At 40.7% G+C, this 17,126-nt stretch overlaps 1 protein-coding gene across 8 annotated transcripts in view; it reads right to left on the reverse strand.

Annotated features, from left to right (window-relative positions):
• The window catches only part of LOC139470852 (segment polarity protein dishevelled homolog DVL-3-like), a 74,831-nt gene that overhangs the window by 17,491 nt on the left and 40,214 nt on the right, over positions 1 to 17,126 (reverse strand). For 5 of the 8 annotated variants that reach the window (XM_071253167.1, XM_071253165.1, XM_071253173.1 and 2 more), the window contains exons 5-6: positions 10,757 to 10,828; positions 294 to 429 (exon numbers count right to left, since the gene is read on the reverse strand). In XM_071253167.1, coding sequence (XP_071109268.1) covers positions 294 to 429; positions 10,757 to 10,828 — 208 coding nt within the window. The remainder of the gene's footprint in view (positions 1 to 293; positions 430 to 10,756; positions 10,829 to 17,126) is intronic. The other 3 variants (XM_071253169.1, XM_071253168.1, XM_071253172.1) reach the window with 1 other exon arrangement.

Consider the following 17,126-nt stretch of genomic DNA (forward strand, 5'->3'; position numbering starts at 1 on the left):
GCCGACTAGTCCTTGTTTTTGCCCCTTAATGCCGAGCGCCAGACATGGTAACAACAGAGGAACCATTTTTTAACGTCCTTTAGTGAGACATGGCCGGGAATTAAACCCAGGACCTTCCTCTCTCCGGGCGGATTCTCTACCACTGGACCACAGAGATGGTCCCTTGTTACGATGTTCAGTTTGAGAGTGAGTGAGTTTTAGCAATATGTCAGCAATATCAGGGCAGGGGACACCAGGTTTTGCAAGAATGTACAGTGATATTGAACGAAGCCAACAATTACATGGTGTCTCACCTGCTATCATCCTCTGAGTCAAAGAAGCTGGTGGTTTCGAGATCACTGCTCATCATGGTGGATGTCTCATACTGATGGGGGCCGGGAGGCCGCTCTCGATGTCGTTCATGCTTTGCATGGCCATTAATTCGGGGACCTGAAAACAACACATCCTCTGTTACTTGTCTCAACAAAAGATCCAACCTTTCATGTCTAGTTATTACTGATAGTTTCACATTTTGAACCTTTCATGAAGTTGATGCCATGTTTTCACATAGATGTCAACTGTATCTATAGCCACGCAAGATGTAACTAGTAACCTACACAAATCAAACTTCAAGCTCACAGTTTTCCTAATGCACAGTAGAAAAACACATACACATACCAAGTATGTCCAAAAAATATTCAAACTTGGCAATTTCACTTGTTAGTCAGTTGACTTCTTCTACTGTTTCTATTTATGTTATATGTAACTGAGATTGGACATTCTGTGTTAAGGTCTTTCTTCCAGCTGTTCATTTTGTTTTGTTCGTTTGTTGTTAAACGCGGCTCAGCAATATTCCAGCCATATGATCATGTAAATAATTGAATCTGAACCTGACAATCCAGTGATTGACATCATGAACAGCGATCCACACAATTGCTATCGATGACAGGCATCAACCAAGCCAGCAAGCCTGACCACCCGATCACATTAATCGCCTCTTACAACAAGCATAGCTGCCTTTTACAAGAATGGGTTGCTGAAGACCTATTCTACCTTGGATCTTCACAGGTCCTTTAGTCACTAATGTGGGATGTGTGTTCAGTAGGCGTGTCAGTGGGGCGTGACCTTACCCAGTTGACAGAGACTGAACACAACATGTGAGGTCACAGGGGAGATAATGCCGTTAGTGGAGCTACTGTCAGCTTCACCATACACACTCATCCCTGACAGTGACAAAGTGACAGTCTGCCAACTCCAGTTGTCCCACCAGTTGTCATGGTGATGGACAGGACAGGCTGCCTGTGCAGGGGGTGTACCTCATGGCCTGGGGGTGTAATGTGTATATTCCTCAAATATCTGTATCACAACAGGGTCACTTATGACCACAAATGGGGAACTGGGGACCTATTTTAACCCAAATACCCCACCTAGGGAACAATTTAGAGAAGAAAGCTACTTTCAACAACCTAAACACTAAATAAATGTCATAGCAATAAAAAAAATTAAATATTGTTTTAAAGCAGTAAAAATGAATTCTAAGTGGAATTATTTCTTGCTCTTATGACAGGCACAAGGGAACTTGAAACCTATTTTGCCCAGAAACACCATAGGGAATATTCAGTTTTTCTTATTATGTCATGACAGTCCATTTTGTAGCCAGTCTCTTGTGGACAAATTCTGTACAATACATACCATTCTCCTTGGACAAAGTCAAGAAAGCAATGGGAGAAATATACAGAGGTAGACACCATTGGTCATACACAACTAGTCCACACTCATTTCTGACTGGTGATTTGTTTTGTAAAATAACATGATTTTGAGAGAAAATAACTAAACCCTCCATATTTTCACTGGTCTCATTTCTATCTCTGGCACATTGTTCTTCAAAGAATAAAAGTGAAAAATAAAACAAGAAATGAGACAAATATTGTATTTCAGTAAATCTCACCATAACAGAATTTACATCCACATAAATATGCTGAAAGTATTATACGTTCAGAAACAAAAGGAGATATTGGTAGTCAAAATGAGCATTTCAAAGCTAGTCTAAACAAACCAAGCTCTTGAGAGCAGAATACACCAGCGGTCTACGTTCCCCAAACTGGGAGCAACAATCCTATCTATGCACAACCAACACAAACAAAGAAGTTCAACAGTTTTTGCCCGTCTCTATTTTAGCTGGAGAATTTCTGTCCTGATTCAATGTAAACAGATGCATGTGTCAGTAGGGAGGGAAGATGGTGATTACAGAGCAGAATCCCATCCTCACACGATTCATCAGGCTCTTCACACAATTCATCAAGCAGTAACAAGCCCTGATTCCAGCCGACTGTCCCAGATGGTCCCCCTACACTCCACACCTACAGTAACGGCTGGGAGCTTCACCACTACACCTCACCTACAGCGTCGTCTGGAAGCTTCACTGCTCCACCAACACCTACAGCATAGGCTTGACTAGTCCGAAAGAACATCTACCACACAGGCCTCAAATATTGGCTACAATTGCTAAGTGAACAATTAAACTATTTACTGGACTTGGCATTCAGACGATAGCAAAGTCTCAAGGGTCTAGAAGCTTCACCGTCAACACTGCTACACCACACCTACAATAAAGCATCTTTTGGCTGTAGCACAATATGTGCCTTATTAATGACAATGTGTAGGTGGTAGAATACACATTTGGACAGAAAAATGTTGAAAGAATTCAATATCTAATCAATCACCTCATCTAAGTAAACTATGAAAATCTTTATGATACAAAGGCCTTGGTTGTCATTCGTGACAGTTTTTATATCTATAGAGTGAGTGAATATAGCTATATCATGTCGGCTTGTGACAAAGACAGGATCTGACAAACCAATAGATGGCTGTGTGGAATATGATACAGACTGTCTGGTTCAATAACACTGGATAGATTTGATGACCACTGCATGCTGGTCAGAAACATGAATTGTGGTGTTCCTTGCACTAGATGTGTGTGACTTCACATGTGATTAAGTTAGGGTTGAGGTGCTTTTAGCAATATTCCATTTATATCACTGCAAGGGACACACATTGTACCCATGTGGGAAATCAAAACCAGGCCTTTGGGGTGACAAGCTGACGCTTTACCCACTAGGCTACCCCTCTGCCTAACTTTATTATAAGAGAAGTCACTTACATTAAACTCAGTCTACTTGTACAGGGTAACTCTTCAATGAGGAAATATACTCCAACAAATACTACGGCATTGAATGAATACAACATCCATTTGACAAATCAATTTGTGATGATTTATCAATCACTTGAGGCAAAGAAATTAATCCGGCAAATATTAGGATGATTGTTGAGCTCAAAGGTCATAACCCCATCAATGTCGCCTCAACAAGGATCTAGAAGAAAATGTGACAGTTCAACTAAAAATAAAACAGTCACGTCCTAATTGGGTTGTTACTGCCCCATCAGTCGAGGGCAATCACCATCAAACAGCAATCACTAGAGATTCTTCCATTGATCTAGCCAAGTGATTTCACTGCCTACAATCTCATACAGGCACACCATCTCCCCAGGGACTTATTTAGGGTCAAGTTGCATCTTCCCTCAATACTGTATAGCATAAGACCCTTATCACCTTGGTTACAGGCAAGTACTTAATATATGACACTTCAACCCTGGGGTTGACGACAAGGCTTCCTTCTTAGCCTCTCAGTAGTCATCCAACATTTGTTTCCAATATTTGTATCAATCCTTAGCCAGATGAGTGAGTGAGTGAGTAGAGTTTTTACACCGCTTTTAGCAATATTCCAGCAATATCACCTCAGGGGGCATGAGACATCTTCACTTTTTGTACCGATGTGAGGAATCAAACCTGGACCTTCACTGTGACGAGCGAAAGCTTTAACCACTCGGCTACTGTATGAGCCCCTCTTTACAATGGCTACTGGCTAACTATCTTACATGTGACCTGTGTTTGAAATAGATCAAGTATAAAATGTAGTGGGTACTTGATATACAAGAAAGACATTTTGGAGATAATCAAATTTGAGGACACCCCTTAAGTTTAACCACAATGCGTCAGATTAACCTTGAGGTGGATGATTGCTTCTGAAACTCTAGTTAGTTTACCTGATGCCAAAGTCTGTCTCTCTTACTTATCACAACATCACACAGAAAAGGTCAAGACTGTATGGGGGTGGATGTGTGAAGTGTTGAGGGTTGGAGGCTGAGGCTGAAGGGTTGAGGGTGGGAGGCTGAGGCTGAAGGGTTGAGGGTGGGAGGCTGATGGGTTGAGGGTGGGAGGCTGAGGCTGAAGGGTTGAGGGATGGAGGCTGAGGCTGAAGGGTTGAGGGTGGAAGACTGTTGAAGGATTAAGGGTGGAAGGTGGAGACAGAAGTGTTGAGGGTGGAAGGTGGAGACAGAAGTGTTGAGGGTGGAAGGCTGAGGCTGAAGGATTGATGGTGGAAGACTGTTGAAGGATTAAGGGTGGAAGGTGGAGACAGAAGTGTTGAGGGTGGAAGGTTGAGACAGAAGTGTTGAGGGTGGAAGGCTGAGGCTGAAGGATTGATGGTGGAAGACTGTTGAAGGATTAAGGGTGGAAGGTGGAGACAGAAGTGTTGAGGGTGGAAGGTTGAGACAGAAGTGTTGAGGGTGGAAGGCTGAGGCTGAAGGATTGATGGTGGAAGACTGTTGAAGGATTAAGGGTGGAAGGTGGAGACAGAAGTGTTGAGGGTGGAAGGTGGAGACAGAAGTGTTGAGGGTGGAACAAATGAGTCAGAAGGAAGAACACAAGGCTGGAAAGTTGAGGGCTGATGAAGCTGGCACAAAGTGAAGGATTGTTCGATGGAGATACGGGGAGCATGAAGCTTGCAAGGCATGGTCAGAAGACTATGATAGAATTTGTAGAGTTGCTAGAATGCCTCCTGGGCAACATCAAAAGCCACATCCGAATCCAGCTACCCACAATCCCCCATCACAGGCTCTGCTAGCAATATCTTCAGCCTTCGCCTACTGTGTAATACTACAGACATGGGTGGAGACTGGTTAACTGGCAGTCTGGGCAGGATCAACATCTAGCTACCCACTGCCAACCTCAATGTGTGCCAGCAGTTTCCTTCATCCCCCATTACAGGGTATTAGCATGGCATTAGCCTACAGATCCCCAGCTCTACTCAGCACTGATTCAGTGATTGCCATCTCAACCAGGGAATCACCAGCAGCTGTTGGGATTCTGGGCCTTGTCAGACAAAACCAACCTTGCTGAATCTAGATAGACCTTCTCCATGGGTTGGTGGGTACAGCACCAATGATGGGTGAATACAAGCCCGAGTATAGCCGGTGTACAACCCATCAGCATTATCAGGCTGGATCAATAATATTTATATGGCTGACTTACAAACTATTTGAGTTCATGGGGTGAGTTGACACTGGAATATACAGACCTTTTATCTAATATGTACACAAAATTGGGGATGATTATTTTTTATATTTTAGTTTGTGTCCATGAAATGTTTCCATGCTTTTCTTCATCCAACATTGTAAACATCAAGGAGAAAAATACGGACTTTTTCTAAAAATATTATTTCTTAATGTCATGTTGCCAGATTGTACTTGGGTTGTAAGAGGCACCATATCCTTTCAACATAGTCTAACAATGCCTATGAATTCTTTTATTACAAAATACATTTCTCTCCTCTAAAAGTAAAACAAATAATTTTCCTGATGTTGATGTGGAATAGAGCTGGCTAGACTTGCTTTCCTATAAATCTAGATTAGTTTTGTTTTCCTAAAATACATATATTCCACAGTTATGGTGCAGGACTACATTTCAACCCGGACATTTGTTATATCAATTTGTGAACTGCAATGAAAATATTGATCATTCCATTACAGAAAATTACAAGTATTATCCCCCCAAATAAGTTCCCACTTTCCCTCCTGTGATGCTATTCCCTGTACACTAGAAACAGTTCACAGATAAAGTTGATGAGTATTTCCTAGGCCTTATGAACCATCACCAGATCATGAACTTGGGTGTCTTTGATCCTAGCTTGGGGAGTCATATCTCCCAAGTTTATTAGTGGATCTGTTTGGTCCCTATTCTGTCTGATGTTGCTGTGCCAACACATGTACACTACCACCACCATGTATTCCCCCACCAGGAGCCACAAAGACCCGAGTTACAATTGGTCCATGCTTTTCGTAAGAGGCAACCGACGGGATCGTGTGGTCAGGCTCGCTGACTTGGTTGATACATGCCATCATATCCCAGTTGCGTAGATCTATGCTCATGATGTCAGTCAGTGGATTGTCTGGTCCACATGCCATAATTACAGACAGCCATCACATAGCTGGAATATTGCTGACAGTGGCTTTCAACAACAACACAAAAACTCTGCAGTCATAACCCCTGCCCCAAGGATTAAGCCTATGAGCATGACCTGAAACATTAGAGATTAATCTAGGATGTGTAAACTAATTTCCCTTGGCAGGAAAATGTGGGGGAAAAGTAACATTTTGGTGTCAATGTATTTTAACCCTGCATTCAATACAATAATCAAAGCAATACATCTGCTATTTCACTGTAGTCTGTAAACAACTGTGGCAAACCAGTGGTCGATATCATGAACAATGATCCATGGACGCTGACACACAATCAGGCAGGTCATACACTATATCCAACCGGTTTTCATTTCAGTCGGTTAATGTGACAAGCATGATTCTAATCATGCCAAGGAATTCCCATAAGCTACATATAAAACCTTTCTTACTCATCTTAAATAAAATACAACATTTCTAACTCCCCCATAGAAAGAGTTAAGTACTGGTCTTGGGACTTTCTCTCTCCGAAAAGCAACTCGTGTAACTTCAAACCTGAGTTCTGCAGTTAAAAAGGTAAATACTTTGTGCCGTTCCACACAAACCTGGGAAAAAACATGTCCCATACAGCGGACAGATTGAGTTCAAACCTGTGATTCCATTGTAAAGATATTCCCAGTGTTTCAACATCCTCATGTTTTCGTGTAATCAGACAGCAGCCCATCCAAGTCGGGGGGGGCTGGGGCATATAATGAGACAAGTGGCCCCCAACTGGCAACGTGTCGATTGTGTTGCCTCTCATGCCTCATTCTCAGCCTTTATGGTGGCTCTATTTGAAGAAGCCTACTTGCATGAAATTCAATTTAGAACGGGGAGAAAAGTAAAGTGTACATAGTCTGTGACTTAGAAAGAAGATGTAAATTAACTCAGATGCATTTATTTGTTGAGAAAGTGTTCCAGCGTAACACATACCTCCCTTCAAACTCTTCTCTTTGCCAACAGAAAGTACTTAACCCTATGGCAAATGCTACGTCATTTCACTATTATCCTATCACTGGAAACTAACTAGGATAGGCTCCAATCTTTAGCTACACAAACACAGTTTAATCGTCATGGTAATTATGAAGCTTCCTTTCTGCTTCCCTTGACTAAGATGTAATTTGGTAGAAACATCTCAGGAAATTGTCTTTTTTATGATATTCATGAACCAAAATACATAATTTGGTGAAAAATGATATTCTGTCAATATACCCTAAACCGATAACAGCGCTCTCTGTAATACATATTCAATCTAAAATCCTCACACAAGAATGTCTGGGAATGGGACAAATCTCAACTCTTCTAAAACCAATTTCACATTGAGCATATGCATAAACAGTAAGCTGCAGAATGAATGAGCAGGGAAAGACTGGTGTAGCTGAAGCCTAAACCAGTTTGCCCAGCGTGGGGCTCTGACTGTACATGCTGTAGACACAGCATGGCTGCTGCAGCAGCTGTGGTCATCAGTCATGCTGCAACAACATTGTGACAGGCTGCAGCTCCTGCATCAAGTCAAGTCAAGGTGCCAGTTTCCCATACAGACATCCTCTTAAAACATTCACTTTTGTTTGTTTGTTGTTTAACGCCGCACTCAGCGATAGTCCAGCTATATGATGGTGGTCTGTAAATAATCAAGTCTGGGCCAGACAAACCAGTGATTGACATCATGAACAGCGATCCACGCGATTGGGATCGATGACAGGCATCAACCAAGACAGCGAGCCTGACCACCCGATCCCATTAATCGCCTTTTATGACAAGCATAGTCGCCTTTTACAGCAAGCATGGGTTGCTGAAGACCTATTCCACCCCGGATCTTCACAGGTCTAAAACATTCAGTAACTCACCTACTGTTCCCAGGCGTGACACCTTGGGAATATTGCTGACTGCGGCATTTAACAACATTCACTCTTTGCTGAGTGAGTGAGTTGGGTTTAATGGTGCTTTGAACAGTATTTCAGTTATATCACGGCGAGTCAGATTCATGTGGGAGGAAAGCCTGAAGTGATGCAGGTCTTAAACCATTTTGGTGAAACCCACGAGTACGGGTATGGTGCTGACAAACCCAGAAACATAATCGAGGCAAACCAGGATTCAAATCATAGTATTCTGGCGTGCCCACGGGATTCAACTTTGCACAGTGAATTGTAGCGCTATAGATGATTGGGACACCCGTGTCCCCATGATGTCATCAACTTTGGATAAGACATTCTATCTCTTTGAAATTTGGAAATATATATATACAGGACATTTTGGATGACAGTGTCAGTGTCCTATAGAAGTAACTCTATGGAAAGGTACCTATTATGACCAGTGCTGATTAATAGCTATCCTGTTTCCTACTAATCTTGACTTAGCTAAAATACATAATGATGGTAAAATATTTAGAATGAACAATGTTAGATACTGACTGATTTATTATTTCATTTTACCACACGACAGGCTTACCATTTGGTCACCTTGTGAAACAACAAAACACATTATGTATTACAGCAGATTAGGAGGTAATCTAAGCACATGTTGACCATCACAGCACATAGTGTAAAGCACCAAAACACATGAAACATCCAAGCAATGATGTGGGCAGCAGTAAGCTGGTGAAGCACGGAGGGACAGGACATTTAACATCAGTGCAACTGCAACACACTCCACAGAAACAAGGACTTTGTCTACTAGTGTGCACTAATGTTGGACTACATCACTGTATACATCAGCTGTCCCAGGGCATCTGCTGTATTTAAGGTTTCCTGTAGACTAACATTTACTCCTATAAATAAAATTATCTTATTTAAAAATATACAAATGTAAAAACAATTAAAGACAGCCCGATTCTCTCATATTACTGAAGTTAATCTGTCATGCCAAGACACATTAACTATAGTAACAGGAGACAGAATCAGATGGCCCTTTACTTTTTTTAGTAGTATACATATCCACAAAATAAATACAAATGGAGCCCAGAAAAAAGGTTAATTCAGTGAGGCAAACTAGACTTGCCAAATCATTCTAGATATTAGTTGGATTCCTTTTTTAATTTATTTTGTCGGATCTGGGAGACAGGCTAGGTTTCGTGCCATCTTGGGACCGTCTAATTTGTTTGTTGTTTAACGCCACACTGAGCAATATTCCAGCTATATGACAGCGGTCTGTAAATAATCGAATCTGGACCAGACAATCCAGTGATTGACATCATAAACATCGATCCATGCAATTGGGATCCATGACAGGCATCAACCAAGTCAGCAAGCCTGACCACCCGATCCCGTTAGTCGCCTCTTACCACAATAAAAGTTGCTTTTTACGGCATGGATGGGTTGCTGAAGACCTATTCTATCCCGGATCTTCACAGGTCGGGGGACCGTCTAAAACATTAGGGTCATGACAAGGACTCCTTGTCTTTCCTGCCTAATTTAGAACACTGACCACTCTGTTCCTTGGACTACTAGCCAGAGGCAGGAGTCTGGTCAGATTACAATGGGGCTAGCAAACCTACTAATAGAGCTCATCTGTTCAAAAGTAAGCTAGTAAGAGCTCAGGGGTTTAAAAGCAAACTCAGATTATTCTGATTAACTGGTCTGTAACCAATTTGAGCAGGATTACTTTAGTCAAGCAAGCTTAGACATATACTACTCAAAAGAAGTTAAAGAGTGCACGATTCTTTCACATTACTATAGTTAATCCGTCATGCCCTCACAGATTGACTTTAGTAATATAAGAAAAACACCAAACGATGAGTTTGGGCTTGTGAACTCGATAGTCTTTAAAAGCAGTTTTACCACAGGCATGGTGGTACTAGTAGCTAAAATGATGGTGTTCATAATTTCTTCATGATTAGCACATATATTTTTCATTATTGAAATCTCATTAAACAAGCAATGTGGTGCTATGCACAAAAAGGTAATAAGCATGTAGCAAGTTCACGAGGTCTGTGCTTTTTAACCATTAACCCAAACATAAATCGTACATGTTCTAGTCAAGTTAATGTTCCAAAGTTCTCATGCAAAAGAGCAGAATGTGTTGACAAGTATGCTAGTGAATTAGTCTAGGCTAAAGGCTAAAATAAAATGTTTTTCTGCCAAACTAACTAGTCAGTCTAGGCTAAGAGTTTGAGTCTAGCACAACGAGTGTCTGATCTACACTGCGACAAGTGCTAGCATACGAACTTGAAGCAAAGCCTGAGTGCAAGACAGGCATGTGAGTACTGTTGGAACAAAGGTGTCTTGAAGCCTTAGTGTCAGCTGAAACAAGCAAGAAGCTTGGTGTTCTCACACCTTGGTGCCATGTGTTACAATCATGTGCCATGTGTTACAATCATGTGCAAGCCAACAAGAGCAAGTGAACATAGCAGCAATCAACGTGCAAAATGTGAGCGAACGTGCATGTTTGGCCGCGTCCATGCTGTGGCAACGCCGATGCTGTGAGCAGAGAAAGGTGAAGGTCTTACCGAGGTGGGCGGTGTGTCTGTCCCTATACTGACTAGAATGATTATGTCGCGAGCTCCGGCTCGAGGGGCGGTCTAACACAACCAAAGAGAGAGAGAAAGACAGGTCAGTCTCATGCTACAATCAAATTAAATAACCATACATGTGATATATAGGAGGGTCCAGACAAGTAGGAGGCCAAAAGTCTGGAAATATTTCTGTATGTTATGACAGTTATACATCATAGAGCTGGAGTATATATAACATATAGGACCATTGCTCAAAGTGACAAATAATTTTTTACATCTAAATGCAACATATTGAATTATTTCCACACTACTCTCTGCCAATGAGGAATCTCACAGAATCCAATGAGGGAGGGGGCAGTTTTGTGGTATCACATGTATGACCCTGTTAAAAACAGATAATGTCATGTCATGCATCATTTCTGGTCACATCAAAACTGAAAGAAAAGAAATAAATAAGCTACAAAGTCAACTTACCCATGCATTCATAATAAAACGTAAGTAAAAGCATGTTGAATATTAAAGTTATTTGTGTTGGTCTGGCTTGGGTCATGCAGAGCTATCAGAGATCAAGAGGAAGAATAGAAATTGCTGGAACAATGTAAATCATTTTTGTTGTATTCTGTTGCAGAGCATAAGAGTAAAACTTGGGTTTATAGCTGCCTTCAAATGACATGGTATGGATCTGACAATCTAAACAGGACAAATATATTTAGCAAACACATCCAACTGAAGTACCTCATTTTATATAAGATTTTCTTTCACAAGGGGCATAATAAATTAAACTTCACAAATAGTTTTAATAGCTGTGAGATTGCTTAGAAGAAGGGTCAAACATTTTATCAGATGTAAGCAAAATTAGGCAAAAACAATCTTGGATTGAAGTTTACAAGAAGTTTACAACTTGGAAATTAATCGTAATTTTCACTAGTCGACTAAATGATCTAAACAGAGTTGCCATCTATCTTATGGTCAAAGTGAAAGACCACAATGAAATGTCATTGGTCCGTCCTGAATTTTACTAGTCATGGACTAATGGACTTCTGCTATTTTCAAACCCAGAACTGATCCTTAAGCAACCGTTATGCCATGTTTTTATGGAATCTTTCCCGATATCCATATTTGTAAGCAATACCTCATAGAAATAAGCCAAAGTCTTTTCATGTCAGTTCTACAATAGCATCTTTCAAAATGGCCACCACTTGATGCTATCTGGTGGACAACTAGTGATATGTGGTAAGCAGATCAGGCCTCCTACCAGACAACTACTTCTGATATGTATCCTTACGCACTTCCTATGACAGGAAGCACATCAATCAAGAATCAGTACTAATCAAGCAGCCATTAATATTCATTAAAAAGATCAGCCAGTCTCAAGCAGTTTGTCATCTCGACAGTCCTCTCGTTACCATTTGTCTGACTTCAAAGCTAAACGAGTTCCAGTACCTGATGCATATTTTGTGCTGAAAGGAAACTTAACTAAAAAGATATGATTTTGTTTGAAGCATAATTACATATATGTACTGTAACTTTTCTCTTCAATTCAGCTCTATTGCATTAAAATGCTTTAACCAACTTTCGAAACCTCGCCATCCGGAATGTGTGGCAATTGATCTGGTGTGTGTTAAACAAGAAATAGATGAAAAGAAACATTAACAATATTACTGCCCACAAAAGATCAAACAGGAGTCAAAGAATATCCATTTTCACGCCTTCACATTCAGCTGATAATGTGTCAAGTTACATGTTCTAACATAAGCGTTGTCTATTCAGCCTTGGGCTGTTGTCACTCTCATGCTCTCTGTAAATTTTCTCAAAGGATTACCAGAAAACCTAGCTTCTGTTTCAAAGATGTTCATCAAGTAAGGGTAGGTTCATTTTCCCAAACGATTTTTACCGAAACAAACCTTTGCAAATAACCAATTTACACAATGTTCCAAGTTGTCCTGGGACTTGATTAATAACCATACTGAGTGAGGGAGTGAGGTATTACAGCTCTGGGCCATCAAAGGGCGATGGACACCAAGAATAGACTTCACACATAGTTCCCATGCTGGGAATACAATCCAGTTCCCTGGCATGACAAGCTAACACTTTAACCACGAGGCTACCCCAACACCAGTTTGACGACAGGGGGAGTGATTCAATTAAGCCAAATCAGCAAATATCAAGCTCAATTTTACAAAAGATACTTCCTGTAAGGAAAGAGCACATTATACTTTTAATCTTGTGCTGTACCAGCGATTGCCCAGCAGTTCACATACAAGGTTTGAAAAAGAGAATGTCTTCAAGTTTTCAAGCGCAACAGAATAATGCTTCTAATCCAAGAGTACTCAATGTCTCCAACAGGCTGCCCTTTAATCTGATAAAGATAAGCAAGATAAGAATACTGACATGTCATTTTTTACCAAGCTAGACACCTCACTGATAAAAACACGAGTCCTGGGCTATTCCACAAGTGATCTCAGCTCTAAGACGATCACATCTCCCAAAGACTTACGACAATCATAGCTTTAACTAAGTGTGCAGATTGCTTTATGGAATGGGACTGACCACTGTCTTGTAGACACAGTGATCGGAATAATTTGGTGACCAATGAAAGCGCAGTTACTTCCTTTCATTCACTGAAATCGAAATCACGCACAATAATCTGAGACGAATCGTGTCTTGATTCAGTTGGAACAATGAAAAAATTACTTGAGAATCTACCAAGAATACTGAATACATAAGTAGTCGTTAAATTATCTCCCAGACAGTCTGGCAGATGGGGGCAAATTTCATGCAGCCCGACAGAAAAGTCACCAGCCGCGGGCTGGTGAGTAGGGAGTTATTTCGGACATTGTGTACATAGCGTATTTGTCAAACCCTAGCAAATGAGTGAGTTATGTTGAACGCTGCTTTGAACTGTATTCCAGTTACATCACGGCATGTCAGCTTAATGTCGGGGGGAAAGCCGAAGTGATGCAGGTCTCGGACGTTTACCACTTTGGTGAAACCCACAAACACGGGCATGGGGCTGACAAAACTGGAAACACAATCACAGCGATTCGAACCTATGCTAATAGGGACCCATGCCCTAGGAACGCAACTCTGCACACTGAATTACGGCGCCATAGCTTGGGCTACACGTGCCCCTGGCTCCTTAAAAGACTGGGCCACCCATGCCCCTCACGCCTTGCCATATGACTAAGAGCAAGCAAGGTTATATCTTTGCAAATGGTTCTTTATGTATTTAGAATATGGTTACAAATTTGCAAAGGTCACCGGACTGCCTGTCTGCTGGATATATGTATACATATACACATGTATGCTCTTAGATATTCATCAAGATCTACAGAAAGGCTTTGTCTCAGTATGGGGTGAGGGCATCAAAGTCAGACAGGAATCCTCTACAGGGATCCTAGGTTAAGTTTGAAGTCGGAAAGATCAAAGGCATCGTTAACCTGTTGAGTCGACAACAACTTGTGTCTGAAGACACCACTCTCTAACGGAATGGTTCCAGTCAATCACTGTGGCAATATCGGCCATACATTTACTGGGCATCAACAAACATATGGTCTACGTTTCTCTCGTTGTAACCATATGACAGTAAACTTGGCATACAGGAGATCTTTAAACTGTCGTCAGTTCATCTACACCTTATCCTCATCATAACAGTAAGGCCATATGAAGAACCTCTGTATGCAAAACATCCCTGGACTAACTGTCAATACCGTATAAACTTAACATTATTTCCTCATATCATGGGTTGAACACGAGGTAGTAAGTGACTGGGGCTTCGGGTTGCTGAGAACAGTATTTTAGTCCCATCATGTCAGCTCCATGTGGGAGGATTGCTTCAAGTGATACAGGCTGCAGACATAAAGTAATTGGATGAAACACCTGAGTATGGGTATGTTAGTGACAGACCAACATAATGAATGTGCAAAATCTGGGTTTCAAACCCATGATCAGCTGATTCTGAAAAGAGAGACAAATCTACACGCCAGCTTATGGCGCTTAAGACCACTGGGTCACAGGTGCCATCTACATAGCTGCCAACTTTCCCAAATTACAATTAGTATTTTGTTCCGTTGTTCTGGTCAGGGAACCAAAGCCCCACGATAGTGTGATTCCGAAACTTGACCACAGCAGTTTCTGGTAATACGAGTGAAGTGTCTCGATTGGACAGATGTAAAACTATATATAGACTTCAAGCCAGTTGATAAACAAAAGGAGCTTGTGTTTGCAGCAGACAGTGTAAGGCCTAACAAAACAAGGTTCATACAGACGTGAAACACCAAAATTCAAGGCCTTTTCAAGGCTGCCAACTGTCATGTTCAAGGCTATATTAGTCGCAAGACTTAAAAAGCAATATATATTTTTCACCCATCAAAACATAAATTAACTATAATAATAACTGTCATGAATTCTTCAGGCACACAAATCTACCACTGTGATAAATCTCAATTAAACATCTTTGGTACATATTTCTGTGTGCTTTCATACTTTGATTAAAAAGTATATGTAAATTTGTACAAATTCAAGGCTTTTCAAGTTAATTTGGTGATATTCAAGTCATTTCGCGGTTTACACTAAAAATGAAGGCTTTTCAATAGTGACCTTAAAATTCAGGGCATTTTCAAGTGAATTTGGTGATTTTCAAGTCATTTCGCGGTTTACACTAAAAACGAAGGCTTTTTCAAGCTTGTACGAACACTGCAAAATGACCTACAAATTTAGAAATAAATCACATTTTGTATATTTGTTGCACATTCGTAGCAAATATGAAACATTCGGACAACTGGCAGCTATGCATACAGAACACCTTATTTCATGCACTATCTTCACTGAAAAAGTGAACACAATTAAGGAAAGCATTGACAGGCAATAATGATAATTTAAAGAATTTTCCCCGAACCCTTCACTATTAACGATACACCAGACACTAACAGTTTAATCTGTTCAACTGATAGAAAGCTCTTCCATTGAAAACAGCTGTAACATTTTTTCTACTGTTGTATTGCTGGGTGTTTCCTTTCTTTTCACCATCAGCATATCAACAGCTGTGTCATTAGGATGCATCTTCAGGGTAGCTTGATGCAGATTACAGGAGTGAGTGAGTGAGTGGCATTTGATGAAGCCTGTAAGAATAGCCAGGACATACTGGAGGTCAACTGTGTAAGAAACGGTCCACACTACATGAAATTTGAAGCAACCCATACTTGCTGTTAGAGGCGACTATGCTTGTCATAAGAGGCGACTAATGGGATCGGGTGGTCAGGCTCGCTGACTTGGTTGATGCATGTTATCATATCCCAATTGCATAGATCGATGTTCATGTCATCAATCACTGGATTGTCTGGTCCAACAAGCAAACAAACAAACAAACATGAAACTTGATGACATACAATTAGCCAATCAGAGGTGATCATTCCCCATGTCTCTCAAAGCACTATTCTGTGTCAGATCTATGAAACAAAAATATGTTACAAGTTCACCCTTTTCACGATTTGAAAGATGAAGTTTTACAAGCAATCAACTGGACAAGTTCCACGGAAATAATCATTGGTCTCCAAAAACATTTGATAGACAACTCCAGAACATCGACTGTTATTAATTTCACTCATTCTGCCCTTAAATTGCAAACATTCCATCAATGTCTCTCCTTTCATTCTCTTAAAGGTCAACACAATAAGGATGTTGTCATTACATACGTTTCACTATCATGTCCTGATTAATCTACCAACAGTGTCAAGTGGCCGTCAAAACCAGATCTTATGATTAATATGAAGAAAATCATCCTAATCCATGACATCGGAATGAATATTATTTTTGTTGCTGAAGTTTCCAAAATGCCATCATCCCCTGGTACCACTGAACGCCATGGGGCACAGCACCAAATGACCAGCTCCAATGTCAACAAAACTACATTTCCCTTCATTATTTCACAACATGAGCCCAAGTGTTCTGTTTCAAAAGCCTTTATTACTGGGATTGTTTCCTGTCATTATACCTGTTATTAGGACTTTTGGAAGTTAATGACCTCTGACCTACATAACTTGGGACATAAAACATGATCAGCAGTAAGTGTCGCATATGAAACTTGTCAAGGGGCACTGCACCTTTGAGTTACAATGAGAATCATCAACGTCAATTTCCTAAACAATGTCACAAATATTTTCTGTAATTAAAAGTTCAACTAAAGACACAACACAAGATTGACAGATGATATACATAAACATTTCTGCTAGTTTCATCCAAGGCTAATTAATTGTCCACAGTTCTCTCATCAAATCATTCGCCATCCTAACAAATCATATTTCTTTTTCATCAGGAATCACTAATGGAGCAACATTATTGTTCAGTTTCTGCTAGACAAGATTAT

Source organism: Haliotis cracherodii, unplaced genomic scaffold, assembly GCF_022045235.1.
Source record: "Haliotis cracherodii isolate W230 unplaced genomic scaffold, xgHalCrac1.p SCAF_21, whole genome shotgun sequence".
In the NCBI taxonomy this organism is placed as follows: domain Eukaryota; kingdom Metazoa; phylum Mollusca; class Gastropoda; order Lepetellida; family Haliotidae; genus Haliotis; species Haliotis cracherodii.